General features: G+C 37.0%; 1 protein-coding gene across 4 annotated transcripts in view; it reads right to left on the reverse strand.

Annotated features, from left to right (window-relative positions):
- Positions 1-14,919, reverse strand: part of USP47 (ubiquitin specific peptidase 47) — a 50,951-nt gene that overhangs the window by 22,552 nt on the left and 13,480 nt on the right. For 2 of the 4 annotated variants that reach the window (XM_041485488.1, XM_041485471.1), the window contains exons 2-9: positions 14,058-14,117; positions 10,853-11,056; positions 9,852-9,968; positions 8,594-8,732; positions 6,948-7,044; positions 6,303-6,448; positions 5,418-5,497; positions 4,459-4,608 (exon numbers count right to left, since the gene is read on the reverse strand). In XM_041485488.1, coding sequence (XP_041341422.1) covers positions 4,459-4,608; positions 5,418-5,497; positions 6,303-6,448; positions 6,948-7,044; positions 8,594-8,732; positions 9,852-9,968; positions 10,853-11,056; positions 14,058-14,117 — 993 coding nt within the window. The remainder of the gene's footprint in view (positions 1-4,458; positions 4,609-5,417; positions 5,498-6,302; positions 6,449-6,947; positions 7,045-8,593; positions 8,733-9,851; positions 9,969-10,852; positions 11,057-14,057; positions 14,118-14,919) is intronic. The other 2 variants (XM_041485479.1, XM_041485494.1) reach the window with 2 other exon arrangements.

The raw sequence follows: 14,919 nt of genomic DNA on the forward strand, positions 1-14,919 counted from the left end.
GGGCTTTTGAACAGCCCTGAAATCACAGCTCTTGGGCAGAGACTCTCCAGACATGTGAAAACCTTTTAGAGCCTGAACTGAACTGCTGTCTATGTCTTTATTTCCTAAATGCTGCAGAGGCTGAGTTGCTTTTTACTCCAGGGCCACAGACAGCTAGTGTTTAGTAAGATTATGTCCTGAAATGTGAGGAATCTCATTCTGAAATGTAAGAAAAGAGACTAAGCAAATTAGAACCTGCTTAAAAAGAAAGCAGAAGAAATGCATTGCTGTATTTTGACTACTATTCACAACTATTTCAGTAAAAGCAAAAAAGCTAATGGCCAATACAGAAAACATGACATAATGACATCATAATCAGTGACAGAACTCTCCTGTAAGCCAAATGCCAGTTAAGGCAAGAAAAATATATTTCAAGTGTAAGAAAAAAAGTTGCAGCTCGTGCATCAACATGAAAATAAATGGGAATATATGGAGGTTGGGACATAAATTATTGTGTAATGCTTATGTAGACTCATGTGATGTGCAATTTAACAAGGAAACACCCCACAAATTTGTACATTAGGTAAGAAGTGATGATGCTTTAGACCCCTGAGAAGGCAATGAATTATTATTACATCACTCTTGAGGTTTCACTGCTTAGCACTCACAGTGAGCTGTGCTTTGAAAAGCCTGATTGAAGCTCCTGGGACCTCCATTACTTTTGAGCTATATATATACAGCCATGTATTTTTCAATCCTTGGATAATGACCATTGCTGCTCCCCGGGCTGACTCTCTTGCCTCTGAAATAATCTTTACACCAAGGTTAGTTCTGCTGATTAGGAGGTTTTTTAATACAATTCCTACTCTAGTGTAGTTCACTGCTCTCTGCTCTGACAGTTTACTCAGGAAAACCGGGACAAAACTGCCAAGCTGCCAAGTCTAAGACAGCACACATCCCCTGCCCTGCAGTACCACCAGAAGCCAGTGTTACCTTAGGAGTTACCTTCAACGTGGCAGCTGTTCTCTACCCCTGGAGTTACTGAGCATTTCCAAAACCCCCTACACACACACTTCAAAATAAAGCCTAAGTGATCAAGCTACAGATTAGGATGACAAAAGCTATTTAAACTTCTTTCTAGTTCAAAGAATCAAAAGAACAATACAGGCTGAAAGAAATTTCTGGAGATCATCTGATCCTAATCTCTTGCTTGAATCAGGTCAAACTTTAAGCATATTGCTCAGAGCCTTGTCCAGCCAAGTTCTGAGTGTATCCAGTTTTTAATATTCTGCGATTTCTATCACTTAGCACACTAAAATGCTGTAAAAATTCAACCTAATTATTGTCTGGCTCAACAGAGGCACTGCAGAGAACTTTTCCCTCCATAAAAATGCATTATGATCGAGTCAGTGGTTTGACAAGTGCCATACTGCAAGCATTCCTAAATGTGTAAATTTCTAAAACCTGTGAACAGGAGTAGTAGGACCTTTATAAGCCTTACACAACAAATGGTATTTAGGAAAAAATGCTGCTGGAAAATGCTAGAAACTAAGTGCCATCTGAGAACCTGAGTTTTCAGAGCTCATCAGTTTTCCTGTGCTCAAAGAGTACATTCAATGAAAAATACAAGACCTTGCTGTTACTGATCTAGCCTTAAAAACAAAAAGGAATTATCACATCATCCATATTCTGCCTTCATCAGTTTGGCAAGGACACCACAAAGTTCACGCAAAGTTCAAAGTAATTTCTGCCCTAAGAAGGACTACTTGTACACGTACTTACACTCTCAAAAGAAAAGCTACGGTACAAAAGATTTTAAAAATTAACAATACTTAACAAAACACAACTGCATTTGCTACAGCTCCAGAATACTTGGATCATTACTAGTTTCCTGGTACTACAAATCAACTCTCACAGTTGCGTCTTTCTTTCCACTGTTCATCTTGCAAAATATTTTTTTTTTTACTGCAAAACATTTCAGCTTATGCCTAGTGCTGTCAAATTAAAAAAGACACTAGTACCTACAAAAATCAGAATGTGAATTGTTGCTCCTGTTTACCTCCCTGAAATAAGCCAAATATTTTTATGGATTTCTACTGACCTCAAGAAAAGCCTGATTCAGGGTTTTTTTGACACCATACCCTTGAACAATGCAGATTACATAAGTGCTTTTCCAGAAACCATCTTGAGCCACACACTGACAACATCTCAATGCCCCAGAGCTGCCCTGGTGAGTTTGCAGCTATGCCACATGGAGTTGGGGGATAGAGTGGGGAATCAGAAAAATTCCAAATGCAAACTTAAGACCACACTGAAGAACTTCAGAATTACTTCATAGTAGGAAATAAAGAAAGCATGACATTATCCTTCCCAGTTCTTCAATGTCCCCATACATTGAGAAGTAATACACATATAAATTAATGCAACATTTCTAGTATCTGCATTTCTTTGGTAATACACAATGTCAAACAGTGGGATAATGCTCATTAAATGGCATTCTACAGATTAACCATATTCAAGGCTCACCCATCCATTCTCTCTTGTTTGAAAGTAATGGAAAATCACTTACCTCTAACTAGAGTTCTTTGAAGGTAGTATCCTCCTTAGATCCCCTATCTTGGGTTGTGTCGCCTGCTGCAAGTTCCCTCAGGAGCTGACTAGCAAGGTCTAAAAAGTTTTACATTCCCTTCCATAAGCCCTATTAGCGCATGTGTGAAGTTTTTGATCTCTCAGACCCTTTTACCTACACCTACTAAATCACATCATCTATGGATCAATGGAGGATACTACCTTCAGAGAATTCCATTTAGAAACAGGCGATTTTTCCCTTCTCCAAAAGCAAGTATCCTCCATATCTCCCCACTGCTGAAGACTACAGAACTAAAAATTACATCTGCTATTGATCATACATATGCAGGGAGGAGAATCAACTGAATGTAATCAGAATAGGAATTGAAAAAGCTCAAAAATTGAAACATCAATACAAGTTGCAACCATGTAAGTTTGTGTAACAAAAATCTTAAAACTACTTTCCTCAATGTAGTAAACCCAGTAAATGCTGACTGAAAGGAAAAATATCATATACTATTAGAAGTAATCTGAGCTTTCAGTCCTTATTCATTCAAGTTTTGTTTTTACAAATAGACAGTCTGTTTTTAGCATTACACTACAGACTTGTCCACTAAAGAAAAAACCTTTCCATTTGAGACGGACGAACAATGCATTGTTAAATGCAGAATTAAACTACATGAACTGAATAGTTTTCATTATTTTTAACAGATCATAAAAATCTAATTATTGAATAAAAATTACAACAAATAAAATTTAGTTCAGGGAATACTGCTAGAAATCAGGGTTAAAAGGTGAAAAGGGAAGCCATCTGTATAAAATATCAATCTGTGTCAAGACAGCTTCAATTAGCTGAACAGTTCCAGAAAATTTTAATGCAATCTTAAAAAGAATTCAAAGGACGTTACTAACTTGAATTCTTTTTCCAAGATCAATGTTCCTCACCTTTACTACTTCTCAAGATTGGTATTTAAAGTTTCAAAGTATGAAGTACTTTGAAGCTATACTGCAGTTTAAATTAATTCTAACAATTCTTAACAGAATTACTGTTAAGAATTATGGACTATTAGTGCTTTAAAAATATTGCCAGCACACTAAATACAGAAGGAAAAATACTTTATGTTTAATAAACAAGCCAATTACACAAGTGCTTGTTTAAAACAACCTTTACTGAAATACTTGTTTGATTTATTCTTATTCTTTCTCACAACTCCATCCACAGTATACTGTGGAATTTCACACTCTGTAGTATTTTTTTTTTTCATGGTGGAAAAACTCAAACAAAAGAACTTCCACAGATTTACTAAGCAACAGTTATGCTTGCCAGCATCAGTAAAGCTGGAGCAAAGGAGACTACAAACATTAATGTAGAACAAGATTTTTGAATCATCATCAAATTAATTAAAATGATATGGTATCTAAGTGACCTTTAAAAAGTACAGCAACAACATGGCAATTAAAGTAAAAATTTTATGTCAATGTTCTGTTCTTTCACTAACACTTCCAATAACGCTATGAAAATTTAGCAGATGTGCCAGTAAAAAAACCAACCCAAAAAAAACTTTGTAATCTCATAAAAATCTCTCAAGTAAATGCTGAAGATTTTATCAGGAAGAAAATAACTGATTACTGCAGCCCTAAGGCAATAAAGTTGCATTTCCCCTCCCCGTGTACATGCACCAGTAGGACTCATTGAAGGGCAAAAGAAAAAAAAACCAAAACAAAAAATAAACCAAAAAGCCAAAAAAAAGAAAAATCTTCTAGAACTTGCTAGCTGGTTCACTGCACAAAGACGAACACCCCAAGATGGAGTATCTAGGATGATACTTACCAGGGAACCAATTCTACCACTGGGGCATTATGTATTCTATGTGTGTATGGATGCACTATTAGGACCATAATAGTACACACCACGCTAGCAAACGCCTGGCTGGAGCCATAGGGCCGGATGACCAGAGGGATATCCAGGTACGTGTCGATTCTCCAGCCTTCATAGCCACACTCTAGGCACCTCACATAGTCCTTCAGTTTGCCTTGGTACAGTTGATTTATAAGATCAGCCTGAAACAAACAGACGCAGCAACAGGGATTTTTTAAAAATGACCAATATCGTATTTCTTTGGTTTTATAAGAAAATACCTTTTTGTCAATTAAGTCTTAACTGCATGGCTACACATTTAAAATACCATTCCCCAGCAGGACATCCATCTCCTGATTTCTTACTTTCCTCTGCCCAAAACACGTATCAAGCTTCTCAAATCATGCTACATAAGTTTCAGTGTCCTTTACAGTCACGTCTTAAGTGACTACAAAAGCACCAAACTGAATTTTAAAACGAGCCTGATCTTGCACACATTTTTAACAGACTGACCCTGCAGTCCTTTCCTGTGTTTCCAGAGACAATTTACCAATTACTCCTATTTGCTAAAACTGGCCTGCAAGAAGGTGGCCATTTATCAGAATGTATCCTGTGCCAGAAATATATTCCTAACTTTCTCCTGCATTAGGAAGGGAGAGCTTGAGCTTCAAGTGGCCACAACAAAGCCTAATAAATACTGACATCAAGGAAGTTATTGTGGGAGTTACACAACCACTTCCCAAATAAAGCTTCAAATGAAGACTGAGTATAATATTCCAGAGTGCAGAATATTCCACTTTTAATTGGGGGAGGAAAACAGCAGATGCAACACACTCTTGAAAGTCATACATCACAGCAGCTTAACTATCGCATCAAAGCAGAAAACTGGAAACTACCACAGATTTTCAATAAGCTGGTATTTAAAATTTAGTAAATTATTTTTACAATCATTAGAAAATCCAAACACCCACAATACTACATCACTGAATGAAGACAGTTTTTCCAAGCTTACCTGCTCCGTTTGTTTCCATTTCTGCTCCAAAGCATCAAACATGACTCTACAAAGCTCCTGCACATCATGCTGCTGCCATGCTGTTAAAAATTGAAGTTACTATTAGTTAAAACAGGAGATGTTGTTAGTCCCAATAATGACTGTAGCCTGAGAATGCTTCCTAAAAAACTACTCATTGGTTCAAGTGCATACCTACACTACTACCTGTTCACTGCTGGGCCACTGTTCAATTCCACAAGCAGCTGCCTCTCAATGTAAGCAAGAAAAATAAGCAGTCAGTTTGCTCAATTTGTTTATACATAAACAAGAACTGTGTACACAAGCAGGAATATGTGAAAATACCGAAGTGCTAATGTACTCTATATACATAAAACAAACTGCTTCTGATTTCTGTCCTACTTTGTGCTGATTCTCCAAAACCCAACTTCTAACTTCTCATCATCATGTGCTAATGGAAAAATCAACAGGTTTTGGGGGCAAAATTACACCAACACAAGTGTAAAAAAGACATGCTTGATTTGAAGTAGACAATAATATGGGTGATTCCATAAATGCAACATGGGCATTTGACATTTGTGATTCAAAACAGAAGCAAGTTTCCTATAAAAAATTACTTTTTAGAAACAAGCAACATGTGTAATGACAGTTTAATTACAAAAATTTATGCTTTTTACTTTAACAGCCTAAAACTCACAAATGCCATTTCTTTAACAATCAAACACACTGCACAACAAAGTATCCATGTAGGCTATTTTGTTTCCACTGAAAAAGTCGATTCTATTAATTAATCTTAATTATTCTGGTATTTTCCCCCATGAACAGCAGTTTAGCCCCTAGCAGGCAGCAGCTGAAGCAAATCACAGCAGTTTAACAGCTGCACATTACCTTCACTACTGTCCCATCCAAAACTCCGTGTAACGTCAGTTGTTTCAATTGCCCTTTTTTTGCTGGTCTGCAGTAAAACAAACAGTCTTTGAAGCTGGTAGGGGATACTCCTCTCAGGATCCTCTTCAGATTCCTCAAATTCCCACCTATTTGGAACACAAGATATTTGAAAAATAAAACTGCTTTGAAAACATTAATCAACAAGGCATTAAATCAACATTTACTACATTTCAGGTCTGCCATGTCACAGGTTAACTGCAGCTCTGTTTCTTGGGAGAAGTCAAATGCAGTTGCTTTTCACTTCTGCAGTAAATGGCAATGATACTCTTCAAATGTACAAACACAAAACCAAAAATTTTGAAGACATTCACTGTACAGACATGAACTGCACTTAGCATCAAATTTAACTTTCAGTTTGATGTTTTCAAGATTCTTTAAAAAGTGTCCATGCCACAACCAGTAACTTGTATTTTACTGAAAAGCTGAAGCTTTTAAGCAGATATAATTTCTAAGTCTATCCAGCTTGACTTTCATTACGATTTCCAGTATCCAAACAAGGAAATTTTGACAGGTGAAATTCCAAAGGGTCTCCTACCAATACGAACCAGCACAAATTTAAGAAGTTTTTTGATTCTATATACTCACTTATACAATGCATTTCTAAATTCAGGAGTCATGAAAAGTGTTTGCAGAAGGCTGTTCAAGTAGCAAGTCATTGCTTGATTTACCAGCCCCACATAACCTAAAAATATGAGAATAATGAGATGGAAATAATGCAAAAAGATGGCACATCAATTCAAGAGTTAAAACACTTGACAAGAAAACAATTCTGTGATAGTGTTTAAGAACTGCATTTGTCTGTTGTTATTTATTGTTATTTACACTGTAAATGAAGGGAATGTTATAATTTCTGAGAACAACAGGGAATAATAATTTATATAACAAAAATAATTCTCCTGAATGACATGAAGCTAGTTTTTTGATCACAATAAAAAGCAATATTTAAGGCTGAATACTACACTAATGGGGATGTAGGTAACTATAAATAATAGCAGATTTAAATATTTTCCAGAATAAACTAGAATTTTCTAAGAAAGAATTGTGTATCTTGAAGCTTGCTGATTGCTTTATGTCTGCTAAAAGTATTCTATAAATAATGTTATTATAATTTGTATCTGCACTGGTTTTATTATTGTTTTCAAATCAGAAATAAAAAAAAATAAAAATCCCAGGTGCCCACACAACACTACTATTCTAAACCCTTCCCCCTTAAAGAACTAATTTAAAGAACTAATTGAACTACTAAAACACTGCTATTTTTACTAGCTGAAAATGAAATTATTTACTTATATTAATCTAAGCAGTAATTTTAATATTTTCTCAAAAATATCCAATATTGGCAACAACTGATAAGCAAGGAGCATATAATGAAGCACTGTATATTAAAGGAATTAAAAATGCCTGTTTATACTCTGAAAATTCTTGAAAAAAAATAATCTCAGTACCATACTAGTAATGAAAAGGTAGCTACTTCACACACAGGCATTTTCTGTGAAGAGACTGAATCAGAACCTTTGTACTTTTATTTATTACTCTACACTAGATAAATCGTCTTTTCAGTTTTATTAATGACAAAAAGGCACATAAACTTTCTTATTTGCCAAAAAAGCCTTAACCAGGTGAGAAGCAGTGCAACACGAGTGTCAGCTTTGTGGCTGCTCAGTACCTTTACCCTCCTCACCGCTGTAATTTGCAGTCTCCTCCTGCCCTGCTGGGCAGCCTCCCAGAACCCCAGGCACTCCCCTCCCCAGGGTGTCTGCTGGCTGGGGGATGCAGGAGGAGCCTCTCGGGGAATCCTCCTGGAGGCAGAGAAACCTGCAGCCCCTGGCAGGAATTCCCATGCCAAGCAGAGAAGAGATGGGGCAGGAACCCCTCCAGTAACAGAGTATCCAGTTCTCCTTCAGCTGGGAGTGAACACAGCTGGAGCTGGGCACGCCGCCAATCCAGCCCTACAATGAACTAGGGATGAGCAGCACACCAACACTTCAAAGGAGGACCCTGACAGATTCTGAATTACTCTGTCCCAAGTAAGGAAAGGACGGAACACAGTTCTTCATTTCTAAAGTGATGAGAGAATATCATAAAAAACATGAATAAAAAATGTAACAGTGATGTGGGTATTTGTAAAATAAATTGCAATTTATTAAAAAAAAATCCGGAGGTGCTGCTATTTGAAAATGTGCTAAAATTATTACAAACTAGCACTGCCTTTACAAGAGAGAACAAAATACCTGTCTCTGATTTGCTCAGGACTGAAGAGTAAGAATAGCTTTGACTGACATAGTCATGGGTACATCCAATGGAGCCCTCTCTTGGAAGGGGGCCTATAAATCTCTCCTGTGCACCGTCCTCTGCTGTACCTGACTCCTCCTGGAAACACAAACACACCCATCATAAGCACAAGTTAGACAACACATTTTTACTGAAGTACCTACGAGATCTACTTTTCTCTCACGGCTAAGAAACCGATTTTGCTAGGCACATCACCCAGTATTTTCAACATTGCAGATACACAGTGTAACTTTAGTTCTGCCTTCCAAATTCTCAAGCCTTGACACATTGTTCTTTAGCACTGGCAGAAAGACAGGTCCTTTGGAACACTGCACAACCAAATACACTATTACAATGGACACAGCAAGCAAGTTGGCAATTCAGCATCTCATTTGCCTCAAGTTTTCTGCACTACAATACAGAGTAAGATTTTTTCCAGACATACAAATTTCACTCCATTACTCTATCAGAACCATTCTTAAATTCTGATCTTGAGCACAATTATTTACACATGGGGTTTTTTTACCCTTTTTCATGTAATTAAACTCCACAACAAAGGCTAAGTAAGCCAGCATTAAGCTGATACAAGAGCTAAGTAATAAATATTAATATACCCCTAGTCTATCCAGTCTTTGATTTGAGTATATTGCAGCTGTGTGCATCATGTATTTGAGAAACAGAAAATTTCAAATATTTGTTATGGCAAACAGTGGCTTCTAGCAACAATGCCAACTCTTCTTTTATATTTATTTATTTATTCATTTTTCCATAAAAATAAATGTGGAAGCAGCTCACTGCTGTCAGTGCAAGGCTGCCTTTTCTGAGAATTCTGCCAGAAAGTCCTAACATTGCTTTCAAACAACCAGAGAAAAGGGATTGGATATATGATTAAATATGTATTGTTAAGACTTATCTCTGAATGTGTCAAAGCTTAATTAATTATATAACCTTAGAAAATTGCTTGCAGCAAACATCACATAAATATCGACGAGCATGAACAGAGTGACAGCAAATCATTACTAAGGGAATTAGTACCACTCAGGAGAAATGTGAACATAGATGTAAATACAGTTAAAAGTCTGTTGAGAAGGTTCCCAAAGAAGCTTAGGATGAAATACTCAGCCCAGTTTTACTTCATGTTCTGATCTTACACAAGCACTACAAAGAATACACACCTCTCCCACAACAATGGCTTACGTAGCTGAGTGAAGATTTTACCTGCATTATGTGAGGCTGCTCACCATCCTTGTCTGTCAAATGCAGAAAGTTCTTCTTCCCTGGCTCAAAACCAGCATCCACAATGGTTTTGTCACTGTTCTGATCTATTGGAGTCTGCTAAAAAAGAGTAAAACAACAGAAACAACACTTTTTAGAAACAGATCTATATGCAATTAACAGATTCCATCCAAGTACATTGCTTGATGTGGTTTCTGACACAGCAAAACCACATGAAAATAAAAAATTATCCAGTAAACAAAACATACATCATCAGTACTGAAATAACTTGGAAACAGTTTAAGAAACACTACAGTCTAATGCAGTTAGTTAATCTTAACACTTGGTTAATCTATTCAGGAGCCAAACACCATAAGTTTCTTGTGAACATTACATTACCCAGAGTAATCAATCTACAGCATGCAGACACTTTTCTTCTTTAAAAGAAGAAAAAAAAATTACTTTCAGCAGGCATAAACATGACCTGAAATAAACTAACGACTACTTCTTAACAAATCTTAGAAAGTTTTCTAGGTGCATCTATAGAAATAATATTAACTAAAATCAACACTGATTTACAATAAAGCATAGGAGTGATATAAATAATTTTTAAAAATATAATATATTCAAATAGGTCTAAGAAACATCAGGACTCACTACACAACATGCTGCTGCTGAGAAGAAAACATTTCTCAAACAAGACTACAGGAAATTGAGACTATTTATCATGGGTATTATTATTAAAAATACATAGTGATAACAAAAACTAATATTGCATCTGAATGATCACATTAGTTTTTGTTTAATGATTAAACAGATGTATCATTAAAGAGCACACTTTGAGACTAAAATCCAGCCAAATCAACAGAGTGGCATCAGCCTGCTGCGGCGCACCCAGTACAAAATGTAACAGGAATTAAACAGCACCATGCAAGACAGAAGGAGGTTCTCTATACTGTGAAGTGCTGGCTAGGCAGAGGAAGCAGAAAACTCAGCTGCCCTACCGTGTCAGTGACACTGTCTCCATTGCCCCACATCAGATCAAAGGAGCCGTTCACGTAGCCCACTTTGGCAGCCACGTCTTCAAAGAGCCGTTTGAGCGGGGTGGAGGCTGGCAGGTTCAGGGTAACGCGCTCGTTCACCGTCTTGGCATTCGTGGTGTCCTGTATTATGCACAGCACCCTGGGCTCCTCAGCAGCACATTCTGCCTGCAATGACAGCACACAACAATTCAGGAGCAAAAGTAGGAACATTTAGGAGTTTAACTGAAAAATCAAAACAAGACTTCACCAATAAAATGTAGAATACTTTTAAAAACTAAGGTTCCTAAAACTGGGCTTTATTTTCTGACGTGAACATGAGAAAATGAAGAACTTTCCAGTTTTGAAAAATCTATAAAAACAAGCTTCATTTTTATAGAACAAGAAGGAATTTGTTCTGGTGTGGGGACAGAGAAACCACTCAGGTTCCACATAGAATTTCAGCTAGCAAGCACATAGGAGACTCCTTCAAAATCAGGAACAGACTTCCAAATCATCACTTCATCTTTGACACAATCATAAGTCTTGCTGAGGCAGAATATACCTTTTGTGACTTTCAGGAATGCAACCCGGAAAATGCGCAAGCTTCCAAGTAACCTTGGAATCTGACCACTAAACAAAAAGTTTCATAATCAAGCCACCTGATTCAAGTAAGAAAATTAGCACTGACAAATGGCTACCAGACAAAGTAAAGAGAGTTTCTATAGAAACTTCAATATATCTGAAATCAGAACAATAATGATCCTGAATGAAAGTGATAATGGAATAATAATAAAAGTTTCGGGACCCAGGTAAGTCAAAAAGACCAGAATTTTCCAACACTGAAAACTGAGGAAGTCAAAAATCTAAGCATAATCAATTAATTATCTTAATTATCCAAAACTGCAGAACAAGAATAACTGATATTTAAATACACATCTCATAGGAAAGGATCAGGCAAGTAAAAGGAATTAGTCCTTCAGGGACTCAGCCTTTTCAAGCTGTAACACACGGAAGCATTAGTAATGCATTGCCAGAGTGCCCAAATGTCAGTCCATGGCTAAAGGCCACAGCATCCAAAAAGGCAGAAAACCACATGCGGTGCTATCATAATTCTCAGTGGATAAGAACAACAAATGGCAATAATTACGTTCATGCTCAAACTCTCAGCCACATCACAAGCAGCTTCTAGAGAATAGAGAACTACAAAGAAGATCTGAACATGTTCAGACTGTGTAGAATCCCCTGTATTTCTACACAACCAGCCTCACAACACAGATGAGCACCACCAAAGTGGTACAGCCCCTTTTGAGAGCTCTTACATCACCAAACCCTTGGAAAAGGAACACAGACATTCCAGCTGATGCTGCATGCCTTCATTGCAGGGGATTGCAAGATCTGCTGGCAGTATTCACACAGGGATAGAATAAAATGTGAGCTCACTGCAGCATCTATTCCTATCAGCATCACAAAAAAGTTGTTAGAGGAAGGCGAATAAAACCACCCTCGACCCAATCTGTATGATGTTAGTTTGCTTTTGACTCGGATTTTTTAAAGACTTTGGAGTCCAATTTCTTTAGGCTTATCAAATGAAATATCCTGCGTGGAAGACTTCATTAACTGCATGCTCAAAAAGATTCAAAGTGTTATTTGAAGCAAATCTGTAACAATTCATACATTTCATCTTTATGGGAGGATTTTACATGAATTACTTTCCAAGAAGACACACAAAACTATTTCTGAAACATTAACCACACATTAAGAAGAAAATAGAGATTGGAAGTGAAAGTAATTTTGACATATTATATCCTCACTTTCATCTACAGCACCCACAGAGACATACAGGGCTGTACTTAAGTAGACTAAAATTAAATTTCACCAGTGATTTCTTCTCTTGGGCTCTTCCCTTGAAATTTCCAGCACGGCATCTTTCTTTTGTTTTTGTTGGGTTTTTTGGATTTTTTTTCCTTTTTTGCTGAAGAAGCAAGTTCTCATTTTCACTGCGTGGTTAGGAAAGAGAAGGTAAAGCTTGTTCAGTGGTCTCCTTTTTTGATTTTTTTTTGAGAAGGTGAGCAGGAGCTAAGACCCAACAAACTTGTAAGATCAACCCATATCTACATGCAGGCGCCTCAGCAATGGTAAGGCTTGCTCTGGGTGGGAGCCCATCCTCCTCTGCAGAACACTGCAGCAGGGGGGTTCAGAGGCATTTACTACTATTCATAGTAAATATACTATTCATATTGATGCTGTAACTTGATGGCTACTGTGTATAATCATGTCACGAGCAGTTCTCCACTGGAGACTCAATTCCTTGCGCTACTGTCTTTACATAACCAACACTGACTCCCCTCCTTTCTGCAGGAGTTCCCTGGGAAGTGAACTCCTCCCACTCCCACTTTCCCTGGTACCCTGGATGGTGAGTAAGTTGTGACTTGCATTAGAGTTGCTACTGGAAATAATTAGGCACACAGTATCTGAGGGATGGAAATAACATTAAGGGAAGAGATTATAGACGATTCCAGAAGATTTGCTGGTTGGGTTGCTGGATGTTGCACGTCACACAAATCCTCTCCTTGTTCACAGATGTAATTCCGACAGACTGAACTGGTTTAACTCAGGGTCAGTATAGCAAAGGGTATTAAGCTGTCATTCATTCACACTGTCACCACTTCAAGCTGTTAGTAGTAAATAGATAAAGCAAAAATAACCTCAGCCCAACTCTGCTCACGAAGAGCATTCACACACACCAGCTGAACTAGGAGACAACAATCCAACACCTTGTCTGGGGCTTTATTACAGAAATAGTGTGAAAAGCAAGACTGGCCGGTGATAGATCCTTCAGTTATTCTTACAGGCTGTTATCAAACCAAATCCACAACAGAAACACAGAAATTAATTTAAACCATTATATAATCTGATATATTATGAGAGCAAAACAATTCCTTTTTTTACTGCAGAGACAGAGAGAGCCAAAGCCTCACACACCAGGGTAAAAGCATATCAACACATACTCAGCTTGAAGCTACCATTAAGACTGAATTTAATATGTACATCATCTTTGTATTCAAGAACATGCACAGAGTTCAGTGTCAATAGCTCATGCTTATGTTAAAATAAACAGAAGCTACAGCATCATGCTGTTACTATGTTTCTTGGTTATCATTTTATAAAGCTGATTTCATCTGTCTACCTGTGAAAACTTCTTCTTCATTTCAGCAAAGATACTCTGTCTGCAACTCCAAAACATATCCTACAGTATATAAAAACAAAATTAACAAGTCATAATAACTGAAAGTTGTAAACTGACTTTTATTTTACACTATAAAAAATATCATTACTGAGTTTGGAAACACCATTCACAGAATAACTCAAGAAGGAATAGCCTATTTTAATATTTAAATTATCACAGGAGCAGTGTTACAGACAATGTCAGTTAAGTTGTAATACACAGACTACATCTCATAAAGAAGTGAATGTAAAGAAGAAAATGTAAATAACAATTCAAGATATAAAATCATATTAATATGTTCCTTGATTATCTTTAAAACATGCCACAGACATAGGAAAATATTTTACCTCAGACGGTTCAAGGGTAGGATTAGCATATAACACTGTAATTCAGTTTATTAATGTATTTATACATTATAAAGCTGCCCAGTTTCATATGAAACTGTTCTTTCCTACCTGAATTATTTCCTGTAGGGAAGTTTTATTATTATGAGCCCATTTTTAAGTATGCAGCTGAAGGTAGTAAAGAGATGAAGTTACTGACTTTATTCCTACCACTCTTAAAGAAAGCCTGCCCTGGTATCTCTGATGTATTGTCAAAAATTCAACAACAAATATTAACTGCACAAAGTTGTCTTCTGACTAAACATCAAATTAACCAGTTTCTGAATCTCAAGTGGTGCGCTTTGTATTTCTCCAGAAAGGAAAAACAGGAAGTGAGAATGAAGATGCTCATAACATCACTGATCTTCTCCAAATTCCTTCAACTGTGCCCTCAGTAAAGATTATCAAAACAAAAAGCACTGACTGATCTTTGCTGACGT

This window comes from Pyrgilauda ruficollis, unplaced genomic scaffold, assembly GCF_017590135.1.
Source record: "Pyrgilauda ruficollis isolate IOZ18807 unplaced genomic scaffold, ASM1759013v1 scaffold119, whole genome shotgun sequence".
NCBI classification, from domain to species: Eukaryota; Metazoa; Chordata; class Aves; order Passeriformes; family Passeridae; genus Pyrgilauda; species Pyrgilauda ruficollis.